Genomic DNA, 25,890 nt, shown 5'->3' on the forward strand with positions numbered 1-25,890 from the left:
CTCCACGATCTAACACTAACCTATCTAGCCCCGGAAAGAAGAAGTTTTTATTAACCACTTTACGACTTTTTACCACTTTACCACCGCCCACCACAGTTATACTGCGGCAGGCAGCCGCTCCTGGGCAAACCGACGTAGGTATACGCCGGTTGCGCGCAGGCAGCTAGGGGGCGAGCCCGCGTCGCGGGCGGCGTGCTCCCGCACCCGTTCGTCAGCGGGGAAGCCGACGCAGCGGGGCAGGCGGCTCCGATTGCCGCTTGACACCCGCGATGGCTCCCCGCTGAGAGAGAAGGACGGTCGGATGTTGTAAACACAGCTGACCGTTCTTCTCCCTGGAATGATCACAGAGCACGATCCTTCTATATAGGATCACTTGTCTCTGTGATCATTTCACAAGCCACGCCCCCTCACAGTTAGAAACACTCCACTAGGTACACATTTAACCCCTTGATCACCCACAGTGCTAACCCCTTCCCTGCCAGTGTCATTATTATAGTAACAGTGCATATTTTTAGCACTGATTACTGTAGTAATGTCACTGGTCCCCCCAAAAGTGTCAAAAATGTCAGTTAGGTGTCCGATCTGTCCGCCGCAATGTCGCAGTCCCGCAAAAAATCGAAGATCGCCGCCATTACTAGTAAAAAAAAAAAAACAATAAAAATGACATGAAAAACAGAAAAAAAAGCCCATGCGCTGCCAGAAGGTATTTGTAGCCAAGCGGAAGATAAAATAAAATAAAATAAAAGCAGGAGATTAAAATAAATAGAATAATAGGGAGAAAACAGCAGCCAATTCTGTATTTCCACAGAAATAACAAATGATCAAGAATATATAGAATGAGCCGGCGCTATTTTCAAAATGACTGCAGGATAAATATATAATATCTGAAGGATAAATAAATGATATTAGGGTGTCATAAATAAATACATAAATATATTAAATATTTCTAGGCATTTATCGTCATTTGCACCTTGAAGAGTTATTTATCTATTTTAATATATTTATGTATTTATTTATGACACCCTAATATTATTATTATTATTATTCAGTATTTCTATAGCGCCAGCAGTTTTAGGCAGTTTACTAATATCATTTATTTATCCTATATTTATATATTTATATTTATCCTATATTATTTATTTATTTATATTTATTTATAATATCATTTAGCAGTTTACTAATATTTTTATTTATCCTATATTTATATATTTATATATATTTATATTTATCCTATATTATTTATTTATTTATATTTATTTATAATATCATTTAGCAGTTTACTAATATCATTTATTTATCCTATATTTATATATATATATATATATATATATATATATATATTTATATATATATTTATATATATATATATATTTATCCTATATTATTTATTTATATTTATTTATAATATCATTTAGCAGTTTACTAATATTTATTTATCCTATATTTATATATTTATATATATTTATCCTATATTATTTATTTATATTTATTTATAATATCATTTAGCAGTTTACTAATATCATTTATTTATCCTTCAGATATTATATATTTATCCTGCAGTAATTTTGAAAATAGCGCCGACTCATTCTATATATTCTTGAATAAAAATGACATAAATCTTTCCCGTAGTTAGTAGACGCGATAATTTCTGCGCAAACCAATCAAAATACACTTATTGCAATTTGTTTACCAAAAATATGTAGCAGAAAAACAAAATGTTAAAAAAAATTTGATTTCTAAATTATATTTTTTTTTGGGGAAAGTTATATAGTAGAAAAAAATGTTTTTGCCAGCTTTTACCTGCAATAAACCTCAAAAAAAAAAAAAAAAAAAGACATCTGAGACTGCTATTGGATGCTGCCAGTCACCAATCCACCCCTCTTACAGAACCCCCATTGTTGGCCACCACTGTTCTGTCCCCAACCGGCTGCTTCTCCTTTTCCTCGTCTCTCTCCCTTACTCAGAAAGCTAACACTTATCACACACTTTAGGAGAGATTTACTAAAACTGGAGGGTGCAAAATGTGGTGCACGATAGCCAATCAGCTTCTAACTTCAGCTTGTTCAATTAAGCTAAAAACCTGGAAGCCAATTGTTTTATTTAGTTCTGCACCAGAATTTGCACTCTCCAGTTTTAGTAAATCGCCCCACATGTGGATTTCCCCGCATCCAATTCACATGACAGGAGAGTGTGACCGGCTCTCAATGAAGCCGGTTCACACAGCTCCGGGGCTCCATATGCGGTCAGCATTTGGAAAGGGTCCTGTGCGTCTTTGGCTCCGAATCCGGTGCGAATTCAGGCAGAAATTCAGATCTGATTCGCACATGAAATGGTGAACAGGGACGCACTGGACCTCCTGCTGTGAGCTAGTGTGAACCTGGCCTTACTATACACTGTAGGATTTAATTCACTTTTTTGCTGTTGCTGCACAATCAAATTATAGATTGAAGGTCCAGTTACTGACTCTGATCAAGCAAACAACATATCAGCTGGGAAGTGGAAAGTTGTCTTTGTAAGGTCACACATAGTGGAAGGGAAATTAAGGGGTTAATGTAAAGGTCACAGTGGAAGGGAGGTGAAGGGGTTAACGTACAGGTCACATATAGTGTAAGGGAGGTGAAGGGGTTAATGTAAACGGTTATATACAGTGCAAGGGAGGTGAAGGGGTTCATGTACAGGTCACATACAGTGAAATGGAGGTGAGGGGTTAATGTAAGGGTCACATACAGTGGAAGGGAGGTGAAGGGGTTAATGTACGGATCACATACAGTGGATCGGGAGGTGAAGAGGTTAATGTACGGGTCACATACAATGGAAGGGAGGTGAAGGGCTTAATATACGGGTCACATACAGTGGAAGGAAAGTGAAGGGGTTAATGTATGGGTCACATACAGTGGAAGGGAGGTGAAAGGGTTAATGTACAGGTCACATACATTGGAAGGGAATTGAAGGGGTTAATGTACGGGTCACATACAGTGGAAGGGAGGTGAAGGGGCTAATATACGGGTCACATACAGTGGAAGGGAAGAGGTTAATGTACGGGTCACATACAGTGGAAGGGAGGTGAAGGGGTTAATATACAGGTCACATACAGTGGAAGGGAAGGGGTTAATGTACGGGTCACATACAATGGAAGGGAGGTTAAGGGGTTAATATACAGGTCACATACAGTGGAAGGGAAATGAAAGGGTTAATGTAAGGGTCACATACAGTGCAAGGGAGGTGAAGGGGTTAATGTACAGGCCACATACAGTGCAAGGGAAGTGAAGGGGTTAATTTAGAGGTCACATACAGTGGAAGGGAAGTGAAAGGGTTAATGTACGGGTCACATACAGTGGAAGGGAGGTGAAGGGGTTAATGTACAGGTCACATACAGTGGAAGGGAAGTGAAGGGGTTAATGTACGGTTCACATACAGTGGCAGGGAGGTGAATGGGTTAATATATGGGTCACATACAGTGGAAGGGAAGTGAAAGGGTTAATGTACGGGTCACATACAGTGGAAGGGAGGTGAAGGGGTTAATATACGGGTCACATACAGTGGAAGGAAAGTGAAGGGGTTAATGTAGAGGTCACATACAGTGGAAGGGAAGTGACAGGGTTAATATACGGGTCACATACAGGGCAAGGGAGGTGAAGGGGTTAATGTACAGGTCGCATACAGTGGAAGGAAAGTGAAGGGGTTAATGTAGAGGTCACATACAGTGGAAGGGAAGTGAAAGGGTTAATGTACGGGTCACATACAGTGGAAGGGAAGTGACAGGGTTAATATACGGGTCACATACAGGGCAAGGGAGGTGAAGGGGTTAATGTACGGGTCACATACAGTGGAAGGGAGGTGAAGGGGTTAATGTACAGGTCACATACAGTGGAAGGGAAGTGAAGGGGATAATATATGGGTCACATACAGGGCAAGGAAGGTGAAGGGGTTAATGTACGGGTCACATACAGTGGAAGGGAGGTGAAGGGGTTAATGTACGGGTCACATACAGTGGAAGGGAGGTGAAGGGGTTAATATACAGGTCACATACAGTGGAAGGGAAGGGGTTAATGTACAGGTCACATACAGTGGAAGGGAAGTGAAGGGGATAATATATGGGTCACATACAGGGCAAGGAAGGTGAAGGGGTTAATGTACGGGTCACATACAGTGGAAGGGAGGTGAAGGGGTTAATGTACGGGTCACATACAGTGGAAGGGAGGTGAAGGGGTTAATATACAGGTCACATACAGTGGAAGGGAAGGGGTTAATGTACGGGTCACATACAGTGGAAGGGAGGTTAAGGGGTTAATATACAGGTCACATACAGTGGAAGGGAGGTGAAGGGGTTAATATACGGGTCACATACAGTGGAAGGGAGGTGAAGGGGCTAATATACGGGTCACATACAGTGGAAGGGAAGAGGTTAATGTACGGGTCACATACAGTGGAAGGGAGGTGAAGGGGTTAATGTACGGGTCACATACAGGGCAAGGGAGGTGAAGGGGTTAATGTACGGGTCACATACAGTGGAAGGGAGGTGAAGGGGTTAATGTACAGGTCACATACAGTGGAAGGGAGGTGAAGGGGTTAATATATGGGTCACATACAGGGCAAGGGAGGTGAAGGGGTTAATGTACAGGTCACATACAGGGGAAGGGAAGGGAAGTGAAGGGGTTAATGTACGTTTCACATACAGTGGCAGGGAGGTGAAGGGGTTAATATATGGGTCACATACAGTGGAAGGGAAATGAAGGGGTTAATATATGGGTCACATACAGTGGAAGGGAGGTGAAGGGGTTAATATACGGGTCACATACAGTGGGAGGGAGGTGAAGGGGTTAATGTACGGGTCACATACAGTGGAAGGGAAGTGAAGGGGTTAATGTATGGGTCACATACAGTGGAAGGGAGGTGAAGGGGTTAATGTACGGGTCACATACAGTGGGAGGGAGGTGAAGGGGTTAATATACAGGTCACATACAGTGGAAGGGAGGTGAAGGGGTTAATGTACGGGTCACATACAGGGGAAGGGAAGTGAAGGGATCCCATACAGTGGAAGGGAGGTGAAGGGGTTAATATATAGTTCACATACAGGGACTGCCTGAGAAATACCTGGGGGGGGTTAAAAAGTACCCCACTACCCTCGGAACCGCTAATACACTGATCCAGAATTAATCCATTAATGATTCTTTCATTGGTTAGTTCCTCCTTCCTCTGTTGTAAGGGGAAGGGGGCGGACTCTGCAATGTAAACACTACACTATTTACATTTGAGATCACTGTGATTGGTCATCTCAGAGATCGCATGGCACAGAGCCGCTCGGATCAGCTCTGTACACTGTGTCTTGTGAATGGGGTGTCCAGTGACGGTTCACAGTCATAAACGGCCACCTGAGGGTTGTTTCTGCAGGACCGTTTGTAATCCTTATTTGCTATCATTTCCTTTTTTGAAGCGCCCATTCACATTCTGCTCCTTTCATACATCGGCCCCAGGGATGTCCTGGAATATAAGCGATCGGGGGGCCAAGAACCATTGTTATAGGGCCCACAGCAAAATGAGCTCCGTGTCTCCACCATCCAGCAAGTCGCAGCAATTCAGGAAGCTGGAAAGTTTTCATGTCCTATCGGGAGCCGGGTCATAAGCAATTAAACGATTAATTACTCCGATAATTCCGAGCACAGCGCAAAATCCGGAATGTTTCATTTTCAGATGATGATTGCTTTGGTTTATGTTCCGGAATGCATTTTTGGAATAAAAGTTCTCCTACACAAAGCATTGGGTCGGTGGCAGGAAATGATCGCCTTTGATGGGACAATACTGGGCATAAACCAGCCTCTGCACACAATGCAGTTCATTCCAAGAGTAAACATCTACTGTGAGTAAAATAAGTATTTGACCCTTTCGCAAACCATGACTTAGTAGTTGGCGGAGAAACCCTTGTTGGCAATCACAGAGGTCAGACGTTTCTTGTTGTTGGCCACCAGGTTTGCTCACATCTCAGGAGGGAGTTTGTCCCACTCCTCTTTGCAGATCTTCTCCAAGTCATTCAGATTTCGAGGCTGACGTTTGATGGGCTTCTTCTTGAGCCACTCTTTTGTTGACTTGGGTCATTGTCATGCTGGAATGCCCATCCACGACCCATTTTCAATGCCCTGGCTGAGAGAAGGAGGTTCTCGCCCAAGATTTGATGGTACATGGCCCCGTCCATTGTCCCATTGATGCGGTGAAGTTGTCCGGTCCCCTTAGCAGAAAAACACCCCCAAAGCATAATGTTTCCACCTCCAGATTTCGAGGCTGACGTTTGGTAACTCGAACCTTCAGCTCCCGTCACATATTTTCTGTTGGATTAAAATCTGGATACTGGCTAGGACACTCCATGACCTTAATGGGCTTCTTCTTGAGTCACTCTTTTGTTGCCTTGGGTCATTGTCATGGTGGAATACCCATCTACGACCCATTTTGAATGCCCTGGCTGAGGGAAGGAGGTTCTCACCCAAGATTTGATAGTTCATGGCCCCGTCCATCATCCCTTTGATGCGGTGAAGTTGTCCTGTCCCCTTAGCAGGAAAAAGACCCCCAAAGCATAATGTTTCCACCTCCAGGTTTCGAAGGCTGACATTTGGTAACTCAAACCTTCAGGTCCCTCCACATATTTTCTATGTGATTAAGGTCTGGAGACTGGCTAGGCCACTCTATGACCTTAATGGGCTTCTTCTTGAGTCACTCTTTTGTTGCCTTGGGTCATTGTCATGCTGGAATGCCCATGTACGACCCATTTTGAATGCCCTGGCTGAGGGAAGGAGGTTCTCACCCAAGATTTGATGGTACATGGCCCTGTCCATCGTCCCTCAATGCCCTGGTTGAGGGAAGGAGCTTCTCACCCAAGATTTGATGGTACATGACCCCGTCCATCGTCCCTTTGATGCGGTGAGGTTGCCCTGTCCCCTTAGCAGAAAAACACCCCCAAAGCATAATGTTTCCACCTCCAGATTTCGAGGCTGACGTTTGGTAACTCGAACCTTCAGCTCCCTCCACAGATTTTCTATGGGATTAAGGTCTATAAACTGGCTAGGCCACTTAATGAGCTTAATGTGCATCTTCTTGAGCCACTCTTTGGTTTCCTTGGGTCATTTTCATGCTGGAATACCCATCCACGACCTATTTTCAATGCCCTGACTGAGGGAAGGAGGTTCTCACACAAGATTTGAGTAACTCGAACCTTCAGCTCCCTTCACATCTTTTCTATGGGATTAAGGTCTTGAGACTGGCTAGGCCACCCCAGGACCTTAATGTGCTTCTTCTTGAGCCACTCCTTAGCTGCCTTGGCCATGTGTTTTGGATCATTGTCATGCTGTAATACCCATCCACGACCCATTTTCAATGCCCTGGCTAAGGGAAGGAGGTTCTCACCCAAGATTTGTTGGTACATGACCCGGTCCATTGTCCCTTTGATGCGGTGAAGATGATCTGTCCCTTTAGCAGAAAAACACCCCCAAAGCATAATGTTTCCACCTCCAGGTTTCGAAGGCTGACATTTGGTTACTCAAACCTTCAGCTCCCTCCACATATTTTCTATGGGATGAAGGTCTGGAGACTGGCTAGGCTACTTCATGAGCTTAATGTGCTTCTTCTTGAGCCACTCTTTTGTTCCCTTGGGTAATTGTCATGCTGGAATACCCATCCAGGACCCATTTTCAATGCCCTGGCTGAGGGAAGGAGGCTCTCACCCAAGATTTGGGTAACTTTAACCTTCAGCTCCCTTCACATCTTTTCTATAGGATTAAGGTCTGGAGACTGGCTAGGCCACCCCAGGACCTTAATGTGCTTCTTCTTGAGCCACTCCTTAGCTGCCTTGACCGTGTGTTTTGGGTCATTGTCATGCTGTAATACCCATCCATGACCAATTATCAAAGCCCTGTCTGATAGAAGGAGGTTCTCACCCAAGATTTGACAGTACATGACCCCGTCCATCTTCCCTTTGATGCGGTGAAGTTGTCCTGTCCCTTTAGCAGAAAAACACCCCCAAAAGCATAATGTTTTCACCTCCCTTTTTGACGGTGGGCTTGGTGTTCTTGGGGTCATAGGCAGCGTTCCTCCTCCTCTAAACACAGCGGGTTGAGTTGACGCCAAAGAGCTCGATTTTGGTATCATCTCACCACAACACTATCACCCAGTTCTCCTCTGAATCATTCAGATGTTCATTAGCAAACCTCAGACAGGCCTGTACATGTGCTTTCTTGAGCAGGAGGACCTTGTGGGTGCTGCAGGATTTCAGTCCTTCATGATGTAGCGTGGTACCAATTGTTTTCTTGGTGACTCAGCTGCCTTGAGATCATTGACAAGATTCTCCTGTGTAGTTCTGGGCTCACCGTTCTCATGACCATTGAAACTCCACGAGGTGAGATCCTGCACGGAGCTCCAGACCGAGGGAGATTGACAGTTATTTTGTGTTTCCTCCACCAACTGTTGTCACCCTCTCACCAAGCTGCTTGGTGATGGTCTTGTAGCCCATTCCAGCCTTGTGTAGGTCTACAATCTTGCCCCTGACATCCTTGGACAGCTCTTTGGTCTTGGCCATGGTGGAGAGATTGGAATCTGATTTATTTATTGCTTCCGTGGAAAGGTGTCTTTTATACAGGTAACAAGCTGAGATTAGGAGCACTCCCTTTAGGAGAGTGCTCCTAATCTCAGCTTGTTACCTGTATAGAAGACACCCAGGAGCTGGAAATCTTGCTGATTCATAGGGGGTCAAATACTTATTTCACTCATTAAAATGCAAATAATTTTATAACTTTTTTGAAATGCGTTTTTCTGGATATTTTTGTTGTTATTCTGTCTCTCGCTGGTAAAATAAACCGACCATTAAAATTACAGACTGATCATTTCTTTGTCAATGGGTAAATGTACAAAATCAGCAGGGGATCAAATACTTTTTTCCCCTCACTGTACATCAGCACGTTACAAGCCTCTGCATATTGGATTGATTATTGTCTTTTGGCCCAAGACAAAAAAAAAAAATCACAAGTAACCGAATATTCTGTAACAATAAAGGAAATGACATCATAGCAGGAGTTATTGAATGGCCGCTGAGAGTTCTAACAACATAATGGTTCCTTGTGATACGTTACGTAAATACCTTCCTTCCAGTAAAGTGGGATTTGCTGTATATGATGTCATTTTAAAAGCTGGTTACAATATGGTCACATGCAACGTTCTTTCCTACAACCAGTCCACACTAAATTACTCGAAGGGGAAGTAGCTCTGGGTCGTGGTCGATGAAGTTTAACCAGTTCAGCTCTAGAGCAATTTTTTTTTTTTATTTGTCGCGTACATATAAAATAAAATTACTTAAACCCCCAGAAAATTATATACACTATATTACCAAAAGTATTGGGACGCCTGCCTTTGAACTTTAATGGCATCCCAGTCTTAGTCCATAGGGTTCAATATTGGGTTGGCCCACCCTTTGACATTTTGGACAATTTCATGCTCCCAACTTTGTGGGAAGAGTTTGGGGATGGCCCCTCCCTGTTCCAACATGACTGCACACCAGTGCACAAAGCAAGGTCCATAAAAAAACACAGATGAATGAGTTTGGGGTGGAGGAACTTGACTTGTCCAAAATGTCTTGGTATGCCAACACTTTAAGAAGAGTTCCCTTCACTGGAACTAAGGGGGCAGGTTCTATCGGGTTGGGGTCAGGACTCTGTGCAGGCCAATCAAGTTATTCCACCCCAAACTCGCTCATTCATGTCTTTATGGACCTTGCTTTGTGCACTGGTCCAAATCATTTGGTGGAGGGGGGAACTCTTGCTGTCAGCACACTGTACCAAGAGGTCAGGGCTCTGTGGAGGCAAGTCAAGTTCCTCCACCCCAAACTTGCTCATCCACGTCTTTATGGACCTTGCTTTGTGCACTGGTCCAAATAATTTGGTGGAGGGGGGATTATGGTGTGGGGTGTTTTCCAGGGGTTGGGCTTGGCCCCCTTAGTTCCAGTGAAGGGAACTCTTAAGTCGTCAGCATACCAAGACATTTTGGACAATTTCATGCTTCCCCCCTCGCGTGTGCCCGGCAGACCCGATGACCGCCGGGCACTCGCGATCGTCCGTGACACCGGAAGAAAGGCAGGCGGCTAATGTAAACAGAGCCGCCTGTCATTCTTCCTTGTGTAAGAATGAAGATCAGACGGTTCTACTATGTAGGACCGTTGATCTCTGTTCTTACACCAGTAGCCACAGCCAATCACAGTTAGAAGCACGCCCCTAGGACACACTTAACCCCTCCCTCTCCAATACAGTTAACCCCTTCCCTGCCAGTGTCATTTGACAGTAACAGTGCATATGTATAGCACTGATTACTGTAGTAATGTCACTGGTAACCCCAAAAGTGTCAAAAATGTCAGTCTAGGGTCCGATCTGTCCGCCGCAATGTCGCAGTCCCGCAAAAAAATCGCAGATCGCCGCCATTACTCGTTAAAAAAACAGCAAAAATGACAAAAATCTTTCCCTTTGTTAGTAAACGCGATAACTTTTGCGCAAACCAATCAAAATACGCTTTTTGCAATTTTTTTTTACCAAATATATGTAGCATAAAACAAATTGGCTGAAAATGTTAAAAAATTTTGATTTTTACATTTTTTTGGGGGAATTTTATATAAAAAAAATGTGAAAAATATTGTTATTTTTGCAAAATTGTCGCACTTTTTTTGTTTATAGCGCATGATCAAAAAATTGCACAGGTGATCAAATACCACCAAAAGAAAGCTCTGTTTGTGGGAAAAAAAAGGACGTCAATTTCGTTTAGGTACAGCGTCGCACGACCGCGCAATTGTCCGTTAAAGTCACGCAGTGCCGAATCGCAAAATAGGCCCTGGTCAGGAAGGGGGTAAAATCTTCCGGGGCTTAAGTGGTTAATAGTTACAGGGTTGATTAAAAAAAAAAAAAAAACATTAAATGGGATGTCTTTTAAGCAGCATTTTTTTATTTCTCTTATTTTTTAAAGTAGTAACACGGTTGATTTAAAAAAACATTACGTAGGATGTCTTTTTTAGGTGGGCTTCAAATATTTTGGAGATACATTTCATGGTCTGCTAATGCTGTAAATCTATATAAAATGTTTCTCATTTCCTAACTTTTCCATGCAATCTCATCTTTCATATCGGCACGCTTGGATTGTGCCTTTCAGATTAGTTTACATGTAGGAAAAAAAAAATGGATTGCTGGTCTGTAATGAATGGATCCGGGGGAAGCAGATGATATATTGCTGAGTAACTGCATGCAAGTTATGTTGGTTTTCCTGCTGTCATGGACAAGCTCTCACACGTCTTTTCTACTCGGAATAGCACTGTGATGAAACACGTGCGAGGCAAGAAGAAAGCACAAGAATTTAAAGAAAATGTATTTAAAGTGCAAGCCGTCCGTGCTGTGAATGTGATCTTCACCAAACGCTCACTGGTGGCGAATCAACACATGCATCAGGGAGATTCACCAGCAATGAATGTTTTGGGGAAAAGTCACAGTCACTGCTTTTTAAATATACCCATAGAGTATTTATTTATTTATTTATTTTTTAAATTGCAGCGCTTTTTATTCTGTGAAACGGCATGTAAATTTGTCCTGCAAATCGAATGTCCTTAGGCTTTATTCTCTGCAGATCGAATGTTTATTCATCGTTAAAAGTGAGACTGTGGACAATACTGCATTAAAGCCATTAGGTGGCGCTGTGTATCATATGAAATAATTAAGCTCCACAATGCTGTATTTTCCCCATTCGCAGAGAACAAATTAGTATGTGGTTTTCAACAGCTGTGCATATTTTTATTTTATTTTTTTTAAAATACATTCCTTAGTGTTTTTGTTCAAAAATAACCTTGGTTCTAATGTAAACATATATATGTGTGTGTGTGGTGAGTGCCCCCTTATGGTGGTGCCCAGTGGTGAGTGTTCCTTTAAATATTGTTGGTCAGGGGTGAGTGCCTCCTTATGGTGGTGGTCAATGGTGAGTGCCCTCTTATGGTGTTTCTCAGTGGTGAGTGCTTTCCTTATGGTGCTGGTCAGTGATGAGTGCCCCCTTACGGTGGTGGTAAGTGGTTAGTGCTTTCCTTATGGTGGTGGTAAGTGGTGAGTGCCCCCTTATGGTGGTGGTCAGTGGTGAGTGCCCCCTTATGGTGGTGGTCAGTGGTGAGTGCCCCCTTATGGTGGTGGTCTGTGGTGAGTGCCCCCTTATGGTGGCGGTCAGTGGTGAGTGCCCCCTTATGGTGGTGGACAGTGGTGAGTGCCCCCTTATGGTGGTGGTCAGTGTGAATGCCCTCTTATGGTGTTTCTCAGTGGTGAGTGCTTCCTTATGGTGGTGGTCTGTGGTGAGTGCCCCCTTATTGTGAGTGTCTTCGGTGAGTGCCTCCTTATGGTGGTGGTCAGTGGTAAATGCCCCCTTATGGTGGTGGTCAGTGGTGAGTGCCCCCTTATGGTGGTGGTCAGTGGTAAGTGCTCCCTTATGGTGATGGTCTGTGGTGAGTGCCCCCTTATGCTGGTGGTCAGTGGTGAGTGCCCCCTTATGGTGGTGGTCAGTGGTGAATGTCCCCTTATGGTGGTGGTCAGTGGTGAGTTCCCCCTTATGGTGGTGACCAGTGGTGAGAGCCCCCTTATGTTGGTGGTCAGTGGTGAGTTCCCCCTTATGGTGGTGACCAGTGGTGAGTTCCCCCTTATGCTGGTGGTCAGTGGTGAGTGCCCCCTTATGCTGGTGGTAAGTGGTGAGTGCCCCCTTATAGTAGTGGTCAGTGATGAGTGCCCCCTTATAGTAGTGGTCAGTGATGAGTGCCCCCTTATAATAGTGGTCAGTGATGAGTGCCCCCTTATAGTAGTGGTCAGTGATGAGTGCCCCCTTATAGTAGTGGTCAGTGATGAGTGCCCCCTTATGCTGGTGGTCAGTGGTGAGTGCCCCCTTATAGTAGTGGTCAGTGGTGAGTGCCCCCTTATGCTGGTGGTCAGTGGTGAGTGCCCCCTTATAGTAGTGGTCAGTGATGAGTGCCCCCTTATGCTGGTGGTCAGTGATGAGTGCCCCCTTATAGTAGTGGTCAGTGGTGAGTGCCCCCTTATGCTGGTGGTCAGTGGTGAGTGCCCCCTTATAGTAGTGGTCAGTGGTGAGTGCCCCCTTATGGTGGTGGTCAGTGGTGAGTGCCCCCTTATAGTAGTGGTCAGTGATGAGTGCCCCCTTATGCTGGTGGTCAGTGATGAGTGCCCCCTTATAGTAGTGGTCAGTGATGAGTGCCCCTTTATGCTGGTGGTCAGTGGTGAGTGCCCCCTTATAGTAGTGGTCAGTGGTGAGTGCCCCCTTATGCTGGTGTTCAGTGGTGAGTGCCCCCTTATAGTAGTGGTCAGTGCCCCCTTATGCTGGTGGTCAGTGGTGAGTGCCCCCTTATAGTAGTGGTCAGTGGTGAGTGCCCCCTTATAGTAGTGGTCAGTGGTGAGTGCCCCCTTATAGTAGTGGTCAGTGGTGAGTGCCCCCTTATGGTGGTGGTCAGTGATGAGTGCCCCCTTATAGTAGTGGTCAGTGATGAGTGCCCCCTTATAATAGTGGTCAGTGGTGAGTGCCCCCTTATAGTAGTGGTCAGTGATGAGTGCCCCCTTATAATAGTGGTCAGTGGTGAGTGCCCCCTTATAGTAGTGGTCAGTGGCGAGTGCCCCCTTATAGTAGTGGTCAGTGGTGAGTGCCCCCTTATAGTAGTGGTCAGTGGCGAGTGCCCCCTTATAGTAGTGGTCAGTGGTGAGTGCCCCCTTATAGTAGTGGTCAGTGGTGAGTGCCCCCTTATAGTAGTGGTCAGTGGTGAGTGCCCCCTTATGGTGGTGGTCAGTGATGAGTGCCCCCTTATAGTAGTGGTCAGTGATGAGTGCCCCCTTATAATAGTGGTCAGTGGTGAGTGCCCCCTTATAGTAGTGGTCAGTGATGAGTGCCCCCTTATAATAGTGGTCAGTGGTGAGTGCCCCCTTATAGTAGTGGTCAGTGGCGAGTGCCCCCTTATAGTAGTGGTCAGTGGTGAGTGCCCCCTTATAGTAGTGGTCAGTGGTGAGTGCCCCCTTATAGTAGTGGTCAGTGGCGAGTGCCCCCTTATAGTAGTGGTCAGTGGTGAGTGCCCCCTTATAGTAGTGGTCAGTGGTGAGTGCCCCCTTATAGTAGTGGTCAGTGGTGAGTGCCCCCTTATGGTGGTGGTCAGTGATGAGTGCCCCCTTATAGTAGTGGTCAGTGATGAGTGCCCCCTTATAATAGTGGTCAGTGGTGAGTGCCCCCTTATAGTAGTGGTCAGTGATGAGTGCCCCCTTATAATAGTGGTCAGTGGTGAGTGCCCCCTTATAGTAGTGGTCAGTGGCGAGTGCCCCCTTATAGTAGTGGTCAGTGGTGAGTGCCCCCTTATAGTAGTGGTCAGTGGCGAGTGCCCCCTTATAGTAGTGGTCAGTGGTGAGTGCCCCCTTATAGTAGTGGTCAGTGGTGAGTGCCCCCTTATGCTGGTGATCAGTGGTGAGTATTCCTTTAAATGTTGATAATCATTGGGGAGTGCCCCCCTATGGTGGTGCTGAGCGCTCCTTCAGATGTTGGTGACCAGTGGTGGGTATCCCATAACTTTTTTTGTTCAGTGTTCCCCTTCATGGTCAATATTGTCCCCTGCTGCCCTGTGTGTTCTCTTGCTGGTCAGTGAAGAGATCTGTAAATGCGGATCCTAATGGAGCACAGGTACGGTGATGTCCCCACACACGTAGTCCATAAATACTTCCTCCACCTCCACCATGGAAGGTCCAAATCTCGGTGCAGACCTGGGCTGGAGGAGCCTGAGCATTGTGCATTGAGCATCGACACTCCACTGATTTCGGTTGAAATACCTTGCAGGCTCCAATGCAAAAAAATGATAAATACACATTTTTTATTTTTCAATTTAGGAAAGTTTATTTATTTTTTTCCAAGGGTAGAATGTGCCTTTCCTTTTTTTTTATTTTTTTTGATATTCAGAATTTGTTTTTCCTTAAAAAAATGATGTTTTTATGACTATAAAGTATAATTTATTGTTCTTCTCTATAATCAAACCTTCATCAGGTCCTGTTCTCGTTTCAGTGAACCCATGCTGCTATTTCCCATGCCAGCACAAAGGCGTGTGCGTGAGATTTGACCTGGACAAATACGAATGTGACTGCACCCGCACTGGGTATTATGGAAGAAACTGCACCATCCGTAAGCTATGGAACAAACGTCTTTATCATATCGAACAGTTGTTTCCTGTCATACAAGCTCTTGAGAAATCCAGCAGCTTTGAACAGTAAAACTAAATACTGTGCACTGCAGGGGTGGTGGAAGAAAGTGGAACACTCTTTTCTATATGATATAGGAGTTGTTGGAGACGGGGCACATGCTATAAGAGTTGTTGGAGACGGGGGACATGCTATAAGAGTTGTTGGAGACTGGGGACATGCTATTTGAGTTGTTGGAGACTGAGGACATGCTATAGGAGCTGTTGGAGATTGAGGGCATGCTATAGGAATTGTGGCAGACTTAGGACATGCTATAGGAGTTGTTGGGGACTTGTGACATGCTATAGGAGTTGTTGGAGACTTGGGATTTGCTATAGGAGGTGTTGGAGACTGGGGACATGCTATAGGAGTTGTTGGAGACTGGGGACATTGAAACTTGCTATAGGAGTTGATGGTGACTAGGGACATTCTACAAAAGTGGTTGGAGACTGGGGACATGCTATAGGAGTTGTTGGAGACTGGGTACATGCTATAGGATTTTTTGGAGACTGATGACATACTATAGAAGTTGTTGGAGACTGGGGACATGTTGTAGGAGTTGTTGGAGACTGGGTACATGCTATAGGATTTTTTGGAGACTGATGACATACTATAGAAGTTGTTGGAGACTGGGGACATGTTGTAGGAGTTGTGGGAGACTTGGGACATGCTATAGGAGTTGTTGGAGATTTGGGACATGCTATCGGATTTTTTGGAGATTTGGGACATGCTATTGGAGTATTTGGAGACTGGGGACATGCTATAGGAGTTGTGGGAGACTAGGGACATGCTGTAGGAGTTGTTGGAGACTGAGGACATGCTATAGGAGTTGTTGGAGACTGGGGACATGCTATAAGAGTTTTTGGAGACTGAGGACATGCTATAGGAGGTGTTGGAGACTGGGGACATGCTATAAGAGTTGTTAGAGACTGAGGACATGCTATAGGAGTTGTTGGAGACTGGGGACATGCTATAGGAGTTGTTGGAGACTGAGGACATGCTATAGGAGTTGTTGGAGACTGGGGATATGCTATAGGAGTTGTTGGAGACTGAGGACATGCTATAGGAGTTGTTGGAGACTGGGGACATGCTATAAGAGTTTTTGGAGACTGAGGACATGCTATAGGAGTTGTTGGGGACTGGGGATATGCTATAGGAGGTGTTGGAGACTGGGGACATGCTATAAGAGTTGTTAGAGACTGAGGACATGCTATAGGAGTTGTTGGAGACTGGGGACATGCTATAGGAGTTGTTGGAGACTGGGGACATGCTATAGGATTTGTTGGAGACTGGGGACATGCTATAGGAGTTGTTGGAGGCTGGGGACATGCTATAGGAGGTGTTGGAGACTGGGGACATGCTATAGGAGTTTTTGGAGACTGAGGACATGTTATAGGAGTTGTTAGTGACTGGGGACATGCTATAGGAGTTGTTGGTGACTGGGGACATGCTATAGGAGTTGTTGGAGACTGAGGACATGCTATAGGAGTTGTTGGAGACTTTGAACATGCTATAGGAGTTGGAGACTGGGGACATGCTATAAGAGTTGTTGGAGACTGGGGACATGCTATAGGAGGTGTTGGAGACTGGGGACATGCTATAGGAGTTTTTGGAGACTGAGGACATGTTATAGGAGTTGTTAGTGACTGGGGACATGCTATAGGAGTTGTTGGTGACTGGGGACATGCTATAAGAGTTGTTGGAGACTGGGGACATGCTATAAGAGTTGTTGGAGACTGGGGACATGCTATTGGAGTTGTTGGAGACTGGGTGGGGGGGATGCTATTCCCTCTCTCTTTCTTTTTCTCTCTCTTTTCTCCTTCGTTCTTTCCTTCCTCTTTATCTCACCTCCTCCTCCTTTTTTCATTTTCACTTTCTTCCTTTCCCTTCCTCTCTCTCCCCCTCTCTTTTTTTTTTAGTTTTCTTTCCTTCTCTCTCTCTCTCTCTCTCTTTGCATCTGGGAATTTCCATAAAAATATTAGAACTGGAGACAGTCCAAAGGAAAGCAAAACTGACCGGTTTGCGATGTCCCCCATGGACAGTAGTAGAATAGGTGATAAATATGTCTTAGTGTGGACATTGCTGGCATACCTTATTTCTGGAGCTCAGTGTTTTTCGTTTTTTTCCATGTTCATGTAATAAAACCCCAGAGAGTAATCTTCGAATGTTTCCCCTGACCTCTCTATCACCTCCATTAAATCTGTCAGTTGTGTAAACTCACGTTGATATTTAGTAGGTATCGAAGAAACACATCTGCCTCACACTATGTACGTAAAGTTTCACCATGCATGATTGGATATTGAAATAAAGAGCCTACAGGTCTAGATCCTCTGATACCTTCAAGGCAAAATGCAAGTTCCCGGTAAAATTCAATGGCTGATAGTGGATCTCCTGAGACCCTTGTAGGCAAGCCATCATGTAAAAATGGCTTAGTTGTCAGAGAGGGGGCCACCATGCCATTGGACCATGATGAAGACGCGGCAGCAAAGGCTTAAAAAGTCTTTATGGCCCGGCATCCATAAGGAGAACATATGTGTTTCTGGAGGAGCTCTGGGATGTCTGACACCACATGTCCCACCATGCAAAGCATGTAGGGAATGGACCCTTAAAAGAGCTTCTTTGGTGGCTATTTAGTTTTCATGGTGTCATTCACCAGTTGGACATTTATTGGTACCAGCTTATTGCTCCCAGCCGTTTAGCACCTAATTGAATCTAGAAACCATTTGCAACATTTAGGCCTCTTGCACATGGGCGCCTAAGCCTGTGCAATGTACAGTGCTGTAAAAAAAAGTATTTACCACCTTCCTGATTTTTTTTTTTTGCATTTTTGTCACACTTACCTTGCGAAAGTATTCGGCCCCCTTGAACTTTTCGACCTTTTGCCACATTTCAGGCTTCAAACATAAAGATATAAAACTGTAATTTTTTTGTGAAGAATCAACAACAAGTGGGACACAATCATGAAGTGGAATGAAATTTATTGCATATTTCAAACTTTGTTAACAAATAAAAAACTGAAAAATTGGGCGTGCAAAATTATTCAACCCCTTTACTTTCAGTGCAGCAAACTCTCTCCAGAAGTTCAGTGAGGATCTCTGAATGATCCAATGTTGACCTAAATGACTAATGATGATAAATAGAATCCACCTGTGTGCAATCAAGTCTCCGTATAAATGCACCTGCACTGTGATAGTCTCAGAGGTCCGTTTAAAGCGCAGAGAGCATCATGAAGAACAAGGAACACACCAGGCAGGTCCGAGATACTGTTGTGGAGAAGTTTAAAGCCAGGTTTGGATACAAAAAGATTTCCCAAGCTTTAAACATCCCAAGGAGCACTGTGCAAGCGATAATATTGAAATGGAAGGAGTATCAGACCACTGCAAATCTACGAAGACCTGGCCGTCCCTCTAAACTTTCAGCTCATACAAGGAGAAGACTGATCAGAGATGCAGCCAAGAGGCTCATGATCACTCTGGATGAACTGCAGAGATCTACAGCTGAGGTGGGAGACTCTGTCCATAGGACAACAATCAGTCGTATACTGCATAAATCTGGCCTTTATGGAAGAGTGGCAAGAAGAAAGCCATTTCTTAAAGATATCCATAAAAAGTGTCGTTTAAAGTTTGCCACAAGCCACCTGGGAGACACCAAACATGTGGAAGAAGGGGCTCTGGTCAGATGAGACCAAAATCAAACTTTTTGGCAACAATTCAAAACGTTATGTTTGGCGTAAAAGCAACACAGCTCATCACCCAGAACACACCATCCCCACTGTCACACATGGTGGTGGCAGCATCATGGTTTGGGCCTGCTTTTCTTCAGCAGGGACAGGGAAGATGGTTAAAATTGATGGGAAGATGGATGGAGCCAAATACAGGACCATTCTGGAAGAAAACCTGATGGAGTCTGCAAAAGACCTGAGACTGGGACGGAGATTTGTCTTCCAACAAGACAATGATCCAAAACATAAAGCAAAATCTACAATGGAATGGTTCACAAATAAACATATCCAGGTGTTAGAATGGCCAAGTCAAAGTCCAGACCTGAATCCAATCGAGAATCTGTGGAAAGAACTGAAAACTGCTGTTCACAAACGCTCTCCATCCAACCTCACTGAGCTCGAGCTGTTTTGCAAGGAGGAATGGGCAAAAATTTCAATCTCTCGATGTGCAAAACTGATAGAGACATACCCCAAGCGACTTACAGCTGTAATCGCAGCAAAAGGTGGCGCTACAAAGTATTAACTTAAGGGGGCTGAATAATTTTGCACGCCCAATTTTTCAGTTTTTTATTTGTTAAAAAAGTTTGAAATATCCAATAAATTTCGTTCCACTTCATGATTGTGTCCCACTTGTTGTTGATTCTTCACACAAAATTACAGTTTTATATCTTTATGTTTGAAGCCTGAAATGTGGCAAAAGGTTCTTGCTGAATCATGAATGAACTGGGATTAACCACAGTTTTTAGAAAGCTTAAATTTCACTTCCTGATTACTGCCAGACCTGTTGAATCAAGAAATCACTTAAATAGAAGCTGTCTGACAAAGTGAAGCATGCTAAAAGATATCAAAAAGCAACACATCATGCTGCGACCCAAAGAAATTCGAGAACAGATGAGCAACAAAGTCATTGACATGTATCGGTCTGGAATGGGTTACAAAGCCATTTCTAAGGCTTTGGGACTTCAGCGAACCACAGTGAGAGCCATTATCCACAAATAGAGAAAACTTGGAACAGTGGTGAACCTTCCCAGGAGTGGCCGGCCCACCAAAATTATTCCAAGAGCACAAGGACGGCTCAACCAGGATGTCCTAAAAGAAGAACCCAGAACAACATCTAAAGAACTGAAGGCCTCACTTGCCTCAGGTAAGGTCAGTGTTCATGATTCAACAATAAAAAAGAGACTGGGCAAAAATGGCATCCATTGGGAGAGTTCCAAGGCCAAAGCCACTGCTGGTGGTATTGTGGTGGTTTGGGGCTGCTTTGCAGTGCAGCTTCACGACCTGGACGACTTGCCATCATTGATGGAACCATTTATTCTGTGCTCTACCAGAAAATCCTGAAGGAGAATGTCCGTCCTCACTTCCTGACCTCAAGCGCACTTGAGTGATGCAGCAGGACAATGATCGGAAGCACACCAGCAAGTCCACCTCTGAATGGCTCAAACAAAATTAAGGTTTTTGGAACGGCCTAGTCAAGGTCCGGACCAAAATATGATTTAGAACCATTATCCACAAATAGAGAAAACCTGGAACAGTGGTGACCCTTCCCAGGAGTGGCTGGCAGATCCAAATTACTCCAAGAGCACAACAACGGCTCATCCAGGATGTCATAAAAGAACCCAGAACAACATCTAAAGAACTGGAGGCCTCACTTGCCTCAGGTAAGGACAGTGTTCATGATTCAACAATAAAAACAGACTGGGCAAAAATGGCGTCCATGGGAGAGTTCCAAGGCCAAAGCCACTGCTGGTGGTATTGTGGTGGTTTGGGGCTGCTTTGCAGTGCAGCGTCACGACCTGGACAACTTGCCACCATTGATGGAACCATTAATTCTGCGCTCTACCAGAAAATCCTGAAGGAGAATGTCCGTCCTCACTTCCTGACCTCAAGCTCAAGCACACTTGAGTTATGCAGCAGGACAATGATCGGAAACACACCAGCAAGTCCACCTCTGAATGGCTCAAACAAAATTAAGGTTTTGGAGTGGCCTAGTCAAAGTCCGGACCAAAATCTGATTTAGAGAAAACCTGGAACAGTGGTGAACCTTTCCAGGAGTGGCAGGCCCACCAAAATTACTCCAAGAGCACAACAACGGCTCATCCAGGATGTCCTAAAAGAACCCAGAACAACATCTAAAGAACTGGAGGGCTCACTTAGCTCAGGTTCATGATTCAACAATAAAAAAAGAATTGGGCAAAAATGGCGTCCATGGGAGAGTTCCAAGGCCAAATCCACTGCTGGCCTAAAAGAACACAAAGGCTCATCTCACATTTGCCAAAAAACATCTTAATTATCTCCAAGACTTTTGGGCAAATACTCTGTTTACTGATGAGACAAAAGTTGAGCTTTTTGGAAAGTGTTACATCTGACGTAAAACTAGCACAGCATTTCAGAAAAAGAACATCATACCATCAGTCAGACATGGTGGTGGTGGTAGAGTGGTGGTTTGGGGCTGCTTTGCAGTGCAGCGTCACAACCTGGATGACTTGCCATCATTGATGGAACCATTAATTCTGTGCTCTACCAGAAAATCCTGAAGGAGAATGTCTGGCCTCAGTTCCTGACCTCAAGCTCAAGCGCATTTGAGTTATGCAGCAGGACAATTATCGGAAACACACCAGCAAGTCCACCAAAAGTTAAGGTTTTGGAGTGGTCTAGTCAAAGTCCGGACCAAAATCTGATTGAGATGCTGTGGCATGACCTTCGTGCTGGAAAACCCTCCAATGTGGCTGAATGAAAACAATTCTGCAAAAGAAGATTGGGACAAAATTCCTCCGCAACGATGTGAAAGACTCATTGCCAGTTGGTGCAAACACTTAATTGCAGTTGTTGCCACCAAGGGTTGCCCAACCAGTGATTGGGTTTAGGGGGGCAATTACTTTTTCACATAGGGCCTGGCAGGTTTGGACAGCTTTTTTCGCCTAATAAATGAAATCATCATTTAAAAACTGCATTTTGTATGTATCTTTGTTTAATATTAAAATTTGTGTGACAAATATGCAAAAAAATAAATACAATTCAGGACGGGGGCAAATACTTTTTCACAGCACTGTATATCTCTCTAGCTTGTCCAATCAGAGAAGGCTTTGTATTCATTGAGAGATTGCAAAGCCTTCTGTGAATGGCACTTGTGCTGTCCTTCTGTGACCCGGAAGAAAGTGGAGATCGGTGGGGTAGCGTTGCCTACTACAGTGATATCCAGCTTCTAGGGCCATTGGCCAGGTATAGATTGTCCAAGGTGGATTAATATAACTGTGTTTAATTATCCATACCTGGAATTCCGCTTTAAATTCTTACTTGCAGCATTTTTCCTTACAAAACAATTCATATTTTATTCACCTACAATGTGCCTTTGAGCTTACTAGAAAATTTGGCTACTCCAGGAAGAGACAATTCTCTAGCACAGCCCCCGCCGACATGTCATAGCCCTCTCATTTTCTAGTAGTGTCTATTGTCTGTGCTGGCCCAGCTCCTCTACCACTCCCCCTCACCACTCTACATAACCTCTTATGTAGTTGCCAGGGAAGGACAAAGAGATTCCAACGCGCTATTACCAATGCACACATTCCTGTAGAAATGGCTCGTTCTTAGGGTCCTTGGTGTGCTGGGGGCATTTCTCTTGTGCGGGGAATACTATAGGGTGCAACTTGAGTGACCGCTCTGAGTCTGCTGATATCGCATCCAAGATGGCGGCACCCAGCAGCAGTCTCGGGGCTGTTGGGTGTCTACGCAAGGGAAGATATTCTAGGGAAATAACTCAAATAAAATACCCTAAATGCATATATAATCCTATGGGAAGATTGTTGAATAAATGAAAGGTCGGGTGATGGGGTCTCTTTAAGATCTAAAGCCAAGAAAAAGTGTATAGCTGGAAAATGACTTCTAGTAAAATGTACATCATAATGACTTATAATATTAACAGTATGAATGACTTACATATAACAATGATTTATAATATTTACAATATATATTAATGGCTTATGATATATCGTATACATAATAATGACTTATAACATGTACAGTAGTATGAATGACTTACAAATAATAATGACTTATAATGTATATAAAAATAAGTTATAGTATATACAGTAGTAAAAATGACTTACATATAATGACTTCTAATTAATAATGACTTATAATGTGTATAAAAAAGATTATAATATTTACAGTAATATGAATGACTTATAATGTATATAATAATAAATTATAATATATACAATAGTATGAATGACTTACATATAATAACTTATAATGTATATAATAATAAATTATAATATATACAATAGTATGAATGACTGGCATATAATGACTTATAATGTATATAATAATAAATTATAATATATATACAATAGTATGAATGACTTGCATATAATGACTTATAATGTATATAATAATAAATTATAATATATACAATAGTATGAATGACTTACATATAATGACTTATAATGTATATAAAAATAAGTTATAGTATATACAGTAGTATAAATGACTTACATATAATAATGAATTATAATGTATATAACAAATATATACAGCAGTATTAAAAACTTACATATAATAATGACTTCTAATGTAAATAAAAAGAGATTATAATATATACAGTAGTAATAAAAACTTGCATATAATAATGACTTCTAATGTATATAAAAAATATATATATATACAGTAGTATGAATGGTTTGCATATAATAATGACATTACTATCTATCTATCTATCTATCTATCTATCTATCTATCTATCTATCTATCTATCTAATTATAATATATACAGTAGTGGGAAATTACTTGCATATAATAATGACTTAGAATTTATATAATAATAAATTATATACAGTAGTATTAAAAACTTGCATATAATGACTTATAATGTATATAAAAATAAATGATAATATATACAGTAGTATGAATGACTTACATAAAATAATGACCTATAATGTATATAAAAATAAATTATAATATATACAGTAGTATTAAAAACTTACATATAATAATGACCTATTTTGTATATAAAAAAAAAAAATTATAATATATACAGTATTAGGAAATTACTGACTTGCATATAATAATGACTTAGAATTTATATAATAATAAATTATAATATATTCAGTAGTATTAAAAACTTACATATAATAATGACTTATAATGTATATAAAAATAGATTATAATATATACAGTAGTATTAAAAACTTACATATAATAATGACTTATAATGTACCAGTATATTAAAAAAAATGATAATATATACAGGAGTAGGAAATGACTTGCATATAATAATGACTTAGAATTTATATAATAATAGATTATAATATATACAGTATGAATGACTTACATATAATGACATATAATGTAAATAATAATGAATTATATAATGACTTGTAATGATGACATAAATATAGTATGAAAGACTTATATATATTATATGTAATAATTTACAGTATATAATGACATAATGTATATAATGACATAATATAATATAATAAGGTATATATAATAGTATCTTATAATGTATATAAAAATGACTTATTATATAATACACATTATATAATATATAATAATGACTTAAAGTGCTTGTAAAGTCAGAATGTTTTTCTATCTTAATCTATTCCATGTATTAAGATAAAAAGCCACACTATAATAGATAATGAAAAATATATATAAGATATATATATATATATATATATATATATATATATATATATATATATATATATATATTTTTATATAATATAAATATCTAAGTATATAAAATTATATATATATATATATATATACACACACACACTGTATAATAGAGAATGCGTAATAATATAAATAATAATAATGTATTTTTTTTTTTTTTCCTGATCATTTTCAGCTGAATTGTGGGCTAGGATTCGGGAATTTATCCGTCCGAGCCCTTCCTTTTATCACTACATCTTGACTCGTTTCAAGTGGTTTTGGGATTTAATAAATGCAACTTTTATCCGGGATACAATTGTCAGGCTCGTTTTGACAGGTAAGAGCTCAGTTATCCGTATAGCTGGGCTTCGGGTGGATATAAAAGTCACAAATCAATGCAGTTCTGTATTCAATAATAAAAATATATCATGGAAATGTATTTTAAAGGCAAGTAGTGTAAGTGCCTGAATGTGACCCGGTGTCAGCCTCTTGCAGTTGGAGTATGAAAGGAAGAAGCGACTCGGGAGCATGCTGATAGGATGAGAGAGCAGAGTGACAGAGAGAGGAACCTACTGCTGTGCTGCTTCTCCTTTCACTGTCCAGTCATAGGCTGGGGGCAGGTACAGGACACAGGGCTGGAACAAGAGGGGGATTAAAGAGGAGCAGCCGCCCTGGGTGCATCGCTTTCATGTCGAAGGGGGCGTAATAATAAATGGCCAGCCATGCATGTTCCAGATCAGTGGCTGACAACCCGCAGTTCTATTTGCCTTCTGTACTAGTAGCTATATGCTAAGGGCGGACCCGAAGCCTTGGATGACTGAGTAAATTGGGGGACATAAAAGCGAAGAGTGCCCTCCATACACTGTGCAGGATCATTGGCTGCTGACCTGGGGACCCAGAAGTACTGGGAGGAACTGGCAGACATGGTAATGTAGAGTGACTGCCAAATAGGGACTGGACCATTACATCTACACTACATGGACAAACGCATTGAGAATCCCCTCTAAATGATTGAGTTCAGGTGTTTCCAGGAAAGCACAGACATTTAAAGTGGACTTCACACTAAATTGACTTTCATTTAGCCCTGCCTCCTCCCACCTCCTTCTCACACTTTTCCCTACCCCCTCCCACCTCCTTCTCACACTTTGCCCTGCCTCCTCCCACCTCCTTCTCACACTTTGCCCTGCCTCCTCCCACCTCCTTCTCACACTTTGCCCTGCCTCCTCCCACCTCCTTCTCACACTTTGCCCTGCCTCC

General features: G+C 42.5%; 1 protein-coding gene across 1 annotated transcript in view; it reads left to right on the forward strand.

The window, feature by feature from the left end:
* PTGS1 (prostaglandin-endoperoxide synthase 1) overlaps positions 1–25,890 on the forward strand; it is a gene marked incomplete at its 3' end in the record, with an annotated part of 98,472 nt that overhangs the window by 10,414 nt on the left and 62,168 nt on the right. The window contains exons 3-4 of the mRNA XM_082263286.1: positions 15,082–15,198; positions 24,830–24,970. Of these exons, the coding sequence (XP_082119412.1) occupies positions 15,082–15,198; positions 24,830–24,970 (258 nt within the window). The remainder of the gene's footprint in view (positions 1–15,081; positions 15,199–24,829; positions 24,971–25,890) is intronic.

This window comes from Pelophylax lessonae (genome assembly GCF_965119305.1).
Source record: "Pelophylax lessonae genome assembly, chromosome: 7".
In the NCBI taxonomy this organism is placed as follows: Eukaryota; Metazoa; Chordata; class Amphibia; order Anura; family Ranidae; genus Pelophylax; species Pelophylax lessonae.